Source organism: Stegostoma tigrinum, chromosome 26 (assembly GCF_030684315.1).
Source record: "Stegostoma tigrinum isolate sSteTig4 chromosome 26, sSteTig4.hap1, whole genome shotgun sequence".
NCBI lineage: Eukaryota > Metazoa > Chordata > Chondrichthyes > Orectolobiformes > Stegostomatidae > Stegostoma > Stegostoma tigrinum.
In genome coordinates, this window is record NC_081379.1 from 46,554,170 (window position 1) to 46,568,561 (window position 14,392).

The 14,392-nt window shown below is 43.3% G+C and overlaps 1 protein-coding gene across 5 annotated transcripts in view; it reads left to right on the plus strand.

Moving 5' to 3' along the window:
• Positions 1-14,392, plus strand: part of pisd (phosphatidylserine decarboxylase) — a 111,575-nt gene that overhangs the window by 80,315 nt on the left and 16,868 nt on the right. Inside the window, exons 2-3 of one of the 5 annotated variants that reach the window (XM_048556111.2) lie at positions 6,209-6,588; positions 11,722-11,887. The exons of 2 other annotated variants lie outside the window; for them this stretch is intronic. In XM_048556111.2, the coding sequence (XP_048412068.1) occupies positions 6,410-6,588; positions 11,722-11,887 (345 nt within the window). In that variant the 5' untranslated portion in view covers positions 6,209-6,409. Of the gene's footprint in view, positions 1-6,208; positions 6,589-7,342; positions 7,433-11,721; positions 11,888-14,392 lie in introns of those variants that run through there. 2 more of the 5 variants (XM_048556114.2, XM_048556115.2) reach the window with 2 other exon arrangements.

Here is a 14,392-nt window from a genome sequence, read left to right on the forward strand (position 1 = left end):
GGTGCCAGTGCGGCCTTAATACAGGATTGGCTTTTTACAATCCCTTTTCATTTACAATGAAATAACATTAAGCTCTCAGCAGCAGCTTTCATTTCCTGCAAGAGATTTCCCAACTGAGAATAAACTTTGAAAGCTGACAGTATAGTTAGGTAGCCCCTACCCCTGTGATCGTTTACTGAACACAGTCCCCAACCTGCCTCTAATCTCTCAGATTTCCTGCATGTTATAGCTGGTCATGTCAAATACTCAAAGCATAGGTGTATAACATTGGTTAGACGCAGAACTATTTCCTCTACATTCATCTATCAAACAATCCCAGAGCATGTACAGTACAGAGATAAAATACTGTTAAGCTAAAATGAAACAAAAAGTGCTGTAAGCAGGTCCAACAGCATCTGTGGCAGAGTGGCAGAGCTAACCTTTCAGGTCTGTGACCTCTCATCAAAATGTTTCAACTGATGTTGCCTGACCTGTTGAATATTTCCAGTATTTTCTTCTCTGTTTCAGTTTCACTTACGCTGCAAGACAGGTCTGCAGTAATAGATAATAAAATGTGAGGCTGGATGAACACAGCAGGCCAAGCAGCATCTCAGGAGCACAAAAACTGACGTTTCGGGCCTAGACCCTTCATCAGAGAGCTCTCTGATGAAGGGTCTAGGCCCGAAACGTCAGCTTTTGTGCTCCTGAGATGCTGCTTGGCCTGCTGTGTTCATCCAGCCTCACATTTTATTATCTTGGAATCTCCAGCATCTGCAGTTCCCATTATCTCAGGTCTGCAGTAATACTCTGTTTACAATGCCAAATCATTCTCAAGATGATAAAATAGACGGACTGGGTATAGAGTAAAACACACCCAGGGCAAGTGTATCATGTGTTAGATACAGCATAAAGCTCATGAGTTCTGAGGAATGTTCCTGAAAATGTTTAAAATCCTATACAATTTGGGTACCTGGCTTTATCAAGTTTTTCTTTCGGTTGTAATCTGAAATGAACTGGCAGAAAGCCGGGCGAGACCGCTGGCGTGAGTCAATTCCTGCTGCTCAAATTCGTGAAGATTTCCATTCTGCAGCAGTTGTTGGGAGATGAGTGAGTTTCACCTTGTAAATTGTGTATCATGTAGCAGATTACTTGGGGAAAAGTTAATTTCAGTATTAATGATGTGCCACTAAAATTTTATCGATCACTTAAATAAAGACATGTGACAAGAAGAACCACTTGATGCACTTGTCCTGGGTGTGTTTTACTCTGTGCCCCGTCTGTCTACTTTATCATCCTGGGAATGATTGGCATTGTGGACAGAATATTACTGTGGACCTCTACTGTGTTGTAAATGAAATGTAAACAAAGATGATACTAGAAATACTCAGCAGGTCAGACAACATCAGTTCAAAAGTTTTGATGAAAGGTCACAGATCTGAATGGTTAGCTGCTGACAGCATTTTTCTTTATTTAATTTCGGCTTAATAATATTTTAATAGATCCAAAGGTACTAATTGCTGTATTTTAACAAATGTTACACAATGGGTGGATGGAGAAGATGGACTGTAAAAATTAGGGTAGAGAGTTGTTGGCAGAAGTGTATCAACTTAGTTTTAGAATAAGAATAGATATTTTGTACTGATGGGAAGAATATGGATGCAGCGTACACTTGGAAAAATAAGTGTTTAGATGAGGTAGCAAAATCAAAAGGGCATTGGTAATCAGTACAAAGATCATTAGAACCAGAGATGCAAGTTAATAAAGCCATTACATCCTTACAAATCAGTAGGCCATTCAGTAAGATGGCTGATCTGATTGTAACCTCAAATCCACATTTCTGCCTATCACTGATAACCTTTTATCCCATGCTTAGCAAGAATCTCTCTACCTCTGCCTTAGAAATATTTGAGTCTGCTTCCACCACTGTTCAGGAAGAGAGTTTCAAAGACTCTCAACCCTCTAAGTGAGAAATTGCTGCCTCATGTCAGCTTTAAATAGGCAACCCATGATTTTTAAACAGTGATTCCAAGTTTTAGATTCTCCCATGAGAGGAAATATACCTTCTGTACCTGCCTGGTCGAGACTCTTTCAAGATTTTATACATTTTAGTCAAGCTACCAATTTCTTTTCTAAACTCCAGTGAATACAAGTCTAACCATCCAACCTAAGACAACCTTCCCATTCAGGATTTTATTTTAATACAGCTGTCTGAACTGTCTCCAATGCATTTTACACTTTTCTTTTAAACAAAAAGGGGGACTGATATGATGCACAGTACTCCAGATGTGGTCTCCCAGTGCCTGAAGCATAATCTCCCTATTTTTAGGCTCAGTTATTTTCATGATCTTGCTGTAGCTGCATTCTAACCTTTTGCAACCGATGCCCAAGGACATGAGATCCCTGTTCTCCTCGAGCTCTACAATCTTGCATCACTTAGATAAGATGCTTCTGTTTTATTCTTTCTGCCAAAATGAGCACTTTCCCACATTATACTTGGTTTGCAACATCTTTGCCCACTCACTCAATTTACCTAGATTATTTTGTAATTTCCTTGAGTCCTCTTCACATTATTGTCTCTTACCAGTCTTTATGTTGTCAACAAATTTTGCAGTCAATCCTAAGTGCAATCATTTAAGAAGGCATTGATGTTAACATATAGAGGAATAGAAATGAAAAACACATATTAGTTATACAAAATATTGGATAGATTCAATTGTGCACTGTGAATCTGAGTTTTTTTTTAGTGGGATGTGGGCATTTCTGGCAAGACCAGCATTTGTTGCCCATCCCTAATCAAACTTCCTCAAGCCTTTTTAATGGGCAGATAAGAGCGATCTCCACTGCCTCACACAGATTCCACTGCTGATTATCATTTTGACAAGTACTTTTCTGAAGGCTAAAGAAAATTGCCTTTTGTGTCATTTGAGGTTATTGATCAATGAGAGCATTGTCTTATGTGAGTGAAGCTGAGCAGCTAGTACAAAAAGGTGGAAGTGTCTATTCATGAGGTCTTAAGTACGGAGAAAATATAAATTACTGTTGACTAAATAATTGTAGAGTCCAATATGAAAGAGATAGTGGAGGAGACTACATTATTCCACCTGCTCTATACAAGTTGAGATGGATTCTCAAGTGCACTCCCACTCCCATGAACTAAAATTCACTCCCAAAGACCCCTTTTTTACAGTCCTTGTAGAGAACATGTTCTACACAAACACCAGATCAGAAATTAAGTACCAGCAAGTTATTTGTTTAAAATAACACATGCAAATAAACTAGTTTGATTATTGGCTGCACATAATTCTGAAAAAGGGCAGCCAGAAGTCTTTTGACCTTAGGACTAACCGCATTTTGATATCTACCCTCTTGAATCTGTGTGATCTAAAGTAGTATTTGGTCATGAGTTGTTTATTTGAACAGTGTACATTACTTGCACTTTGTAAGACATTAATGAACATGTTTATGTTGCTCAGAATATACTTAAATAAGCTGGAGGCCATTCTTGGGATTTATATAGCAGAATGAATTACTGAACACTCATTCTTATAAAATTCAGCAATGAACAATAGCCTGGAGTTACAGTCCTGTGGTTTGAAAAACATTAGATGTAGAAGCATTAAGTAAGTGTAAAAAAAAATTATTCACATGGATGATACCAGAACTGAGACAATATAACTATCGGGAAAATTTGAAGATTCCAGAAAAAGGAAGGACAAGGGAAAAATCTGTTTTGAGCTCTTGCAAATTATTCTAGAGGTTTATAAAATCATGAGGGGCATACCTAAGGTGACTTGCAAAGATCTTCTCCCTAGTGTGACAGAGTTCAAGACTAGGGGGCATATTTTGAAGGTGAAAGGAGAAAAATTTAAAAGGGACCTGAGGCGCGCCTTTTTCAGAGAATTCATACGTGGAATGAACTGCCAGAGGAAGTGGTAGATGCAGGTACAGTTACAACATCTAAAAAAAATTTGGACAGGTACATGAATTGTAAAGGTTTAGAGGGATGTGGGCTAAATGCTGGCAAGTGGGACTGGTTTAGTTTTGGGAAACATGGTTGGCTTGGACAAGTTTGATCTAAGGGTCTGTTTCCTGTCTCTGTGCTGTGTAACTTTATCACTCTGTAATAATTATGAACGGATTGGGGGTAGTATTAAAGAAAATGTTTCCACTTGTGGAATCAATATAAATACAATAAATTTAACAAGGAATTTGAGAACTTTATTTATCTAATTCAACTACAGCGTTTAAAAGGTATCTGGATAGGAGGGGTTTAGAGGGATATGGGCCAAATGCTGGCAAGTGGGACTTGATTTATCTATGATATCTTGTCAGCATGGACAAGTCGGGCCGCAGGATCTGTTTCCATGCTCTAGGTCTCTATAACTCTAATTGAAATATTGTAGAACATAGAACAGTGCAGCACAATACAGGGTCTTCAGCCCACAATGTTGCGCCGACCTATTATTCTACTAAGATGAATCTGCCCTGCATACCCTACATTTTACTATCCTCCATGTGCCTAAACAAGAGTCACTTAAAAGTCTCTAAAGTATCTGATTCCACTACCACTGCTGGCAGCACATTCCACAAGCCCACCACTCTCTGTGTGAAGAATCTACCTCTGACATCTCCCCTATACCTTCCTCCAGTAAGCTTAAAATTATGCCCCCTCGTAATAGTCATTTCTGCCCTGGGAAAGAGTCTCTGACTATCCGTTCTATCTATGCTTCTTGTCACCTTGTAAACCTCTATCAAGTCACCTCTCATCCTTCTTCGCTCCAATGAAAAAAGACCTAGCTGCCTGAACCTTTCCTCCTAAGGCTTGCCCTCCAGTCCAAGCAGCATCCTGGCAAATCTCTTCTGCGCCCTCTCTAAAGCTTCCACATCTTTCCAGTAATGAAGTGACCAAAACTGAACACAATATTCCAAGTGTGGTCTAACCAGGGTTTTATAGAGCTACAGAATAACCTCACGGCTGTTAAACTCAATTCTCCTATCAATGAAAGCCAAATTATGTCAATTTTAGTTATATTTTAAGCATGTGAGTGCCTCTCAGAGGGTGCAGGAGAGATTTATCAAATGGTTCCAGGGTGATGGATTTTAGCTGTATGCTTAGGCTGGAGAAACTGGATTGTTCTCCACGGAGCAAAGGAGATTTTAAAGATTGTACAAGTTATGACAGGTCTTAGATAGGAAGAAAATGAAATGCCTATCCTGTTAGCTGAAGGAACATGGACTAAGTAACAATTTTTTTTTGGGCAAGAAATGAAGGGGGGAATTGAGTGGTCGTGACTTGGAAATCATTGTCTCAGATTGCACCACCCTTAGCGGCAATGAATGATTTCGGAATGAAATTGCAAGGATATTTGAGAGAAATAAACTTTCAGAGCCAAGAAAATAAAACAGCAGAAATGAGACTGACGAGATTGCTCTGCAGGAAGCTATCATGGATTTGATGGACTGATTGGCCTAATTGCTCTGGCAAGCATAGGTAGCTTACTTTACATAGGAACACTTCGGAATATATCACCGAAGAGCAGGAGTATGCCATTCAGCTCCTTGACTGTATTCCTGCATCTGATCTAAGTAATGATCATCAGATTGTGTCCTTAACCCTACTTTCCTCTCGTATCCGTAAACCACTCCACTATCAACAATTTATCTATCGAGCCTTGAAGACATTTTCTGCCCCTGTTTTCTAGTAGAGAATTCCGCAAGCTTTACACCACACGGAAAAATATCTAATCTCCGTCTTAAAGGGAAGGCCCCTTACTTTCAAACTGGGGCCCCTTGTTGTAGATCAGCCCTTTAATTTTTAACCTGTACCCCCCCCCCCCCCCCCCCCACCACCACCGTTGTGGTGTCTCCCACAGCTTGCAGTCATGGGAAACTTGATTTGACAACAGTTTCAAAACCATTCAAATAGAATCGCCTTATGGAAGGGGAAAAACAAGGTTAGATGCCGCGAAGTAGACGGCAATGGTGTGTTGTAAGGCCTACCATCCTAATCAAGCAGAGCGGTCCCCCTAATAAGGAATGGAAGGGGACCCGGCGGCCTTACAACACACACGTGGTTAGGGTACTGCCGTCCCCTTAGTGATATCTAACCACGTGGCAGTCAGGGGAAGGGTGTTCGGGTGACACACTTAAGGGGCCGAATGTGCTGCCCAGCCTACTGAGATCGCCGTGGTGACGAGTGATAGTGACTGGCCGCTCTCTCTGTGTTTAGGTGCCGTGGCTGCTGGTGACAGTCAGAAGTGGAGGCGGGCTGCACTTCCGGTGGGCTTGCGCGCGGCTGTCGTCACCGCCGGTGGGGCGCCGCCCCTCCCTTTGCCCCCGCCCTCCCGGGAAAGCCAGGCTCTAATCCCTGGGTCATGTGTCAATCAAACCAGCAGCAACAGCAGCAGCCGGCGGCGCTGAAGGGAGGGAAATGGTGAGATGTCGTAAATCTTTGCATAATACTGCCACTACATGTTACAACCTGCACAGAGTTAAAATTCATGTCCGGAGACCCCGTTGCACCGATGCAAGCCAGGCAGAGCTCCGAGAAGCCGACGGCTCGGTGGTGTCTAGTGGTGCTGCTGGCTCTAGCAGGCGAGCACGCTTCAGGTACTGTGGAGGATATCTCTTTGTATCTCTCTCTATGCAGTAGGACCTGCAGAACCTAAAGCCCCGACCTGACCCAGTAATCAGCGCCACTTGCTTACTGTGTAACAGCTTGCAACCTCTATAGATTCGAGAGGGTGAGAAAGGGCACCTGCTAGAATTAGCTGGAGGCGAGAAGGTATCTGTTGGAGTTAGCTGGAAGGTGGGAGGTGCAAGAGGATGCCTGCTTTTGGAGGTAGGGGGGAGATGGCGAGAGGGTATCTGCTGGAATTTGCCTGGAGGATAACTACTGGAATTATTGGGGGGGGGGAGGGAAGGTAGGGGTGGCAGAGTTCTGCTGGAGTTAGCTTGGGGCGAGAGAGTGCCTTTTGAAGGGAGCAGGAGGAAGAGGGTGAAGTGTTAGATGAGTTTGATGGCATAGGGGGTTACCTGGGGATGTAGATAAGGGAGCCCACGAGTTGTGTGGGATAGAATGGCAGCGTGAACTATAAGGAGGATATTGAATGCAGGACTGTATGAGACGGTGAGAGGAAGAGACACAGATGGGAAGAATGCTGTGCCAGCAGAAGATATCTTAGGAGCGAGGGGGATGGGAGAGGGTTACAGCAGGATATGAGCTGAGCAACAAAGACAGGGCTGTGAGTCATAGCTTTCCGAGCAATGAGTTTGATGTTGAAGGGGATGGAGGAGAGCACGGGATTGGTGTTCCTATGCAGTGATTGTGCTAGCTGATGATTGGCCGGGTATTCTCTGCAGTAGAGAGGGGAGGGAGGGAAATGGCCTGAGTTTTGGGAAGTACCGGCAAAAGCAAGTGTGCAGCGTGCCAAATAGAGATGGTGCGTTACTGGTGAGTGATGTTTCCTTTTGACAGTTTTCAATGAAATGGCAGGGTTGGCAGCACGAATATTCGTTACAGATGGTCAGCAGAAGATGCTTTTAATGCTCGGATTTCATGAATGATTTGTAACCATAAATTGAGAAATTAGGATGAGTTGGGAACAGTGGCAAGGGAAAGGCCCACTCTTCCATCACAGGGAATGTGATCAAGGCAGTGGAGGGGATGTGACATTATGTGGGTTAAAATGGAGGGAGATTTTAATCAGTCTAACACCTGGGCAGATCACTTTGATATTTAATTTGGAGAGAGACCCTTGTTTGTACTCGCAGATAAGGTGCACTGCTCTCCTGCAGTAGTGCTGAGCCCTTCGTGCAGCTTCTGCTGCCTCTCTCCACCCCTGTTTTCTGCAGGTTGTTTACGTCTCAAAACAAAACGTCCAGAAAATATTCGGCCCTTCTCACTCAAAGTGCTCATGCCGATGGCTTTCACAGTCTCTACCCACAATAAAACTACATTACTCAAAGTCCATTCCACTTCCCAAGCTTTCAGCAGTTTAACCCTTCAACCACTTGGCCCTCGTGGGACTTGTGTCTTAACCACGTTCCCAGTGACACTGCAAGACCCCCTTGTGCGCGACTTGTTGTTTAAAGGTTTATTGGATCATTCAGGACATTGTTTCTTTACAGGTTGTAAAATGTTTGACTGGGAGTTGCAGGATAATCAGTGTCTTAAGTACATTGTTGTGATGGTACCCAGTGTATTTGGGACACAATAAATGTGATTATTGTCTGTTGATCTGCCTTGACAATCATTCTTGTCTGCAATATGGCTTGATGTTAAACTGGCACTAAAAGACAGTAGATTTTTAAATTCTGTTAAAATTTAAAAGCAAATAATTGGGGCAAATTTAGCATTTAAACAGGTCAAAAAATTGTCTTTGTCTTTCTATCTCTCCCTTGCCCCAGGGCCCCCTACCCTGCACCCTGACCCAGCTCTTCCTGGTGTTTGCTATCTGAACTTTCTTCGTCATGCTTCCAAATTGAGATATAGTGACTCAGTGAAACTTCTCATGGATTTTTCTTCCCTTGCTGCCCCTCACTAGAGACCTTTGCTCATCAGTCCAGTTCAGTTCTGAAGGCACACCTTTTATTGGTGTCACATTCTGCAGTTGTTGCAGACTGCATCCCTTCATGTAATAGCTGTCAGTGGAAGATTCGGAGTAATGCTGTTTGGCCTTCACCTGTACCATCAGTTCACCAAGTGACATAGCTGGAGTTGAGGGCAAACTGGCATAGTTCGGCTCACACCCCCCCCCCCCCAACTTCTGACAAAACATTGCCAGACATTGCTGGCAGATCATTGACACAATGAGGAGGGCAATACTGTACTGTGTTTTAATCCTCTTTGTGATTACCAGTGTGCTGCACTACTTGTCTGCTGCCTTGGTGCCACTTTGTTCCACATTTTTTCCAAATTAATTAACCAGTTCTCATTCCTGTACGGGCACAACGTGTTATTTGTTATAGCTCAAAGGGGACATACTTGACCTAACAAGTTCTGTTTCATCACTGAGTACTGTGAAGCCTTTGTTGTTCATCCAGTATTCACATTCCACAGCAATCCACGAGCTTAGCTTCTCGTGCCTGGAGTGGCCTCAGGGGCGTTAAGCCTCTCTTTCTTTCCTGTATCCTCGGCCTTTTATGATTAGCCTCAACCAACCACCGCCCCCATGCGTGCGAGAGAGGAAAGCTGCACCAGCGTTCCTGCTTCCAAAAAAGACCTGTGGGATGGTCTGTGCAAATAGGTGTTTAGGTAAGAGCAAAGCTTGAAGTATAGACAAAGTGTGTAGGCCTGGTGGCATCTGTGTTTCGACTTCTATATGACTTTTCACACCTGTGCTCATTTAGTAACATTGGACTAGGGGTCAGCTGTTCAAGTGCCCAGGCCTGTTCTGCCATCCGCAGTGGTTATGGTTGAATGTATCTTGTCCTTTTCTTTCCCATCTTGGTTCTGCAACGTTTTAATGCCCCTGACAGACAAAAACCCAACCAGTTGGAGAAACTCAGCAGATCTGGTTCAGGACATCTGTGACTCAAAATGTTAACTCTTGTTCCTGTCTCCAGACCTACTGAATTCAGAAGACAAACAGCCAAAATGCCTTACTTTTATCTTCATTGTTTTGGGTTTCCTGACGCTGCCTCCCACAGTTGAACACGCTGCTGACATTCTGTCTAAGCTCACTTTGTTAAGCCTCCAGCTTGCCTGTATGGTGCTACAGCTCAGTGAGGCTCAATGGCTTAAAATGGGGCGAAGCCTCCACGTGGTGTAGGTCCCATCACTCTTCACTGTTCTGCTAATGAGAGGCTTCCTCAATTTCCCAAGCTTTCTGCTCCAAACGGAGCCTGAAGCAGCCACCTCGATCACCAGTTGATGGTCCCTAAAGAGAAACAGTATGGAGAGGCAGTAATTCTATTGGCACGCTTCTTCCATCCCTTGGACGGTTTCAAAGCCCAGGAGGTTTCTTTTCTCCCCTCAAATTAACCAACCTCCTTAACTTATTCACCTTAAGTCCATAGAATCCCCACAGTGTGGAAGTAAGCCATTCGGCCCAACCTGTCCACACTAACCCTCCGAAGAGCGTCCCACCCAGACACATTACCCCACCCTAACCCTGTCATCCTACAGTTCCCATGGCAGACCCACCTATGCCCCTAGACGCTAGGGGTAATACAGCATGGCCGGTCCACCCTAACCTGCACGTCCTTGGACTGTGGGAGGAAATCAGAGAATCCAGAGGTGTCCTACGCAGGCCCTGAGAGAATGTGCAAACTCCACACCGACAGTCACCTGAGGCTGAATTCGAACTTGGCGCTGTGAGGCAGCAGTGCTAACTGCTGAGCCACTGTGCTGTCCTTGGGCACTTCTGATTTGAGCAGACTTTTGTTAGCAGTTGTTTGTAAAAGTTGGCTGGATCCGGTTACAAAAACAGCCTTTTGTTTGTGAGCCACTCTTTGGATGTTGCAGGTCAGGGAAAGGCCATTCAGCCCTTCATACCGTTCTGTCTAGTCCCTGATCCTTATGCCCTGTTCCCCTGCCCCTTATCATGTTTGCAGATACTTTGTCCTCCTCTTTTAATCATCATTTAAGAATCTTTTTCTAACCTTTCAATTTTTTTTTGCCAACCTTGTATTTATTTTACTTAACAAATAGAGGAAATAATTTTTTTACCCCGATTTGCTGTCAGTCACTTCATATAGGTCTTCTTTCAGTCTCTATCCTTCTGAACAGTTTCCCAGTTGTCCTGGTGTGTCCCTTAAGAATTAAAGCTTCTCTTTACTTGGGCCCATTCTAATGCAGTTTTTATTGATCTGTCTGTCTGTCTGCAAGGCCTTGTTATCATTCCTCAGTAATGTGTGCCCGAAGCTGGAAACAGTGTAACAGTGACCTTACCCTTGTAGAGCACTACAGGTCTCTTGTCCCGCAGAGTGTAATACTAGTGTGTTGTTAGGCAGTGATTTTGACCCCACTGGGGGTGCGTCATTTCCACCTGAGACTCCAAAGTCAGTTTGCCCACAAAAACCAGCTGTTTGAAGGATTTTAATTCTCCCTAAAGTCCCCGCAATCCCTTTAGATTGACTCTTATTTTCTTGGTCTCATCACCCGAGTCCAGCATTTTAGCAGCATGAAGTGGTGTGATGGGACAAAACCCTTGGAATTGCAACCTGGATCTTATGCCCTGCCTTTGAGACTTTATCGCATTGATAGGGAGTCGTGCAAGTGAATGCAGCGCAAGGATCAAACTATGCCAAGTGATGACAGTTCTAGTGACAGTACTACAGAAATGAAATGGAGATTAAACCTAAAAACTAAGAACCCTTTTCATGGTGTTAGTGCTGCAGTCTGACAGTCATGCTGATGTACATGCTTGTCCACCTCAAGGGTTTTGAAGAAAGGGACTGAATAAATGGAGGTCCCTCAAATCTCATTGTTTTTAAACACAAACAAAATTCAGTTGTCGCTCTTAACCCTGGCACTATCTCCTTGCAATTTTTAAAAATTGCACATGTGGGTCCCTTTTCAAAGCCTTGTGTGGATAAGGGCTTATAAACGGAAATTTGGAAAATGACCAAGTGATGGATGTGTATGTGTCTCTAACTGTTCAGGCCAGCTAACATCAAGCTCTGAGCAGAGTGGTTTTGTTTTTGAAGCGATTTTTGTTTTTTGTTTTGTTTTAGGGGTGTCATATTATGATGGGGCTGTTTCATTGCTTGACCAGCTGTATATGTACAATTCCACAGGTTACATTTTCCCCAGCTGGCTTTGCGACGCAGGCTAGGCCAGCTGAGCTGTATGTCCAAGCCTGCACTCAAGCTCCGCACATGGCCTCTGTCTTTTCTCTATTTCTTCCTGCCATTTAGTGTCCTTAAGCCTCTTACTAAAGTAGGATGGCGACCAACAAGCAGGGTAAGTGTGTGGGATTTCTGGGTTTGCATTTGTGGTAAGGGAGTGTGTGAATGCCAGCATCCAGAGTTTGTGTTTAACTTGCAGTGTATTCTCCTATTTAAGATTTAAAAATAAACATTGACTGCTTTGCTTATGTTATGTAGCACATTGTTAGTAATTACATAGCAGTACTTTAAAATGTGATTAAAGTGCGAGTGAGTGTGTGTATATGATTGAGTGTGAGTGTGTGTGTATACAGTATTCTGTATCTCCCCATCACCAAACTCCAGCTTTATTCAGTCCCTCAACTTTACCATTGGTAGCTGTATCATTAGCTGACTTAGGTATTCCCTCAAACCTCTCCATTTTTCCCCTCCTCCTTTAAGTCTTCCCTTACTGCCAAATTCTGTCCTAATCTCCCTGTGTGTGACTGAGTGCCAGTGATTGTCTGGATATGCTTCTGTGAAGGGCAGGGAGCTTGATACCTGTTACAAATGCTATATAAATGTAATTTGTTGTTTATAGTTAGTATAATTTACACTAACATGGTCGGTCAGTATTGATGTATGGATCTGTTACCATATTGGGAATTTGCAGCTGAGTGGAACTTAAACCTGGATTGATTTTCAGCAAGTGCATTGTTCAAATGGCTATTAAAGTGTGCTAGTTCAAGCAGCAACCTGAAATGACAGCTCCATTCCCAGCAAGTTGGCCAGTTCCTGGACAGCAGTCCCTGGTTGACATGAAGGCTGTGTGTGAGAGCCGTCGTCTACGTACTAATTCCATCTGGTCCCCTTAGAAATTCAAGCTCAAAGAGTGAAACAGGGCTTCCATTTACTAGTAGACGATAGCATTGCTAATCTCTTGAGGGGAAATGTTTTGCTCATTAAGATCCATTATTCAGTTTGTTTCTGCTCATAAATCAATGGTCACATAGGCGTTAAATGCCAAAACAAAGGAAGTGAAACCATTGGCTTGGAGCTGTGGCTAGGTTTAGATAAATGATCGGACCATTTTCTCTTCATAAAAGAGCTGGGCAGTGCAGTGCTGAACTGTTGTTTTGTGCAGGTATGACGATGCTAACTGTGTGCCAGTGCCGCATTCTTGGCTTGGCTAAGCTCAGCTCACGCGTACAATTCCCACTGTCAGCGCTAACGAGCGTAAAGCTGCACTAGAATGCTAAACAGAATGTTGCTTTCCATCTACTTCTGTGACTTGAAGCATGGTTTACCATGGTGCTATGATCTTTTTGGAAGATCTGGGTGTGTTAACATTTGTGTTGCGATAGTAGACCAGAAATGTAACGTGTACTGCCCCTAATCCCCAGCCAGTGGAACGAGGAAGGCTAAGAATTTGAGGCAGGTAGACTTATTGTTTAATGTACAAAGCCCACTAATTCAGCCATAAGGCAAGAAAGCCCACAAATTTCCCCCTTTGGACTGCTGTCCATCTTAAGAACTTGTTTTAAACCATACTTTACTGACCAAGCTTTTATCTACATCTCCCATTGTCGTCTCTGTACTGGTGTCAACTGATTGCACTCCTGTAAAGTGCTTTCAGACCTTTCCATCTCTTAAGTTACAAATAATTCAAAGTTAAAAATTTAGGACTTGGTTTAAAAATTTCCCCGTTAGCTTCCTCCTTTCTTAATGAGCCAAACACTGTCTGAGTGTCGTTTTCCCTGTGAGATTAGTAATGCTGTCTCCTGCTAGTGAACAAGAACGAAGCCCTGTTGCACTCTGAGTCTGAATTCCTCAGGGAAGCACTCACATTCATTTGGAGTTAGTGTGGGGAGGTCGGTGTCCAGGGATGAGACCACCTGTTGAGAATGGCTCATTGTTTTTGCAAAGTGATAATCTTATGCTGTCATTTTACTCTCTGTTCTCTGCTTTAACTGTTGGGCCTCACTCTTTGGTTCTCTAATCTTCAGAGAATGGGCACATGTGATGCGTCAACACACTCAACAAACGCTTGTGATTTCCTGCTCTGCGTGCGGCACAGTTTCTTTATCCTATTAAAGTTCTTCAGAAGTAAAGTGTTGATAAAATGTCAGGATCACCGTCTGAGCTCGTTAATGTTTCCATGTTAGCCACTGGTGCGCTGCTGCACCTGTTTTATCTGTTCAGTTTCAGGTCCATGCTGCATGTTTTCGTATAATTTCCTGATGCTCTGTCAGTCTGAGTCGCATGAAATGCCCACCCTGTTCACTGTGGGCTGTGACATACACCGTCTTAACTCTGTCTGGAACGTCGTGGCTGACTGAGGTGTCTGTGTGTAAACCTCAAAACTCTGAACCAGAAGCACATCAGAGTAAATAAAGGCTCTTTTAATGAATAAAGTATGATACTCATCCCCAGTCAAAACACTGATCTCCATCACTTCTAGTGCAGGATATGGACCATCTGATGCCAAATAAGTTGGATGGCAGTGGGAAGTTAGACTGTAATCAGGGGACGATATTCAGAAAATTAATGCTGGCAGTTTAGAGAAAATGGAATTGAGACTTTTGGAGTTCTCTTCTGGCAT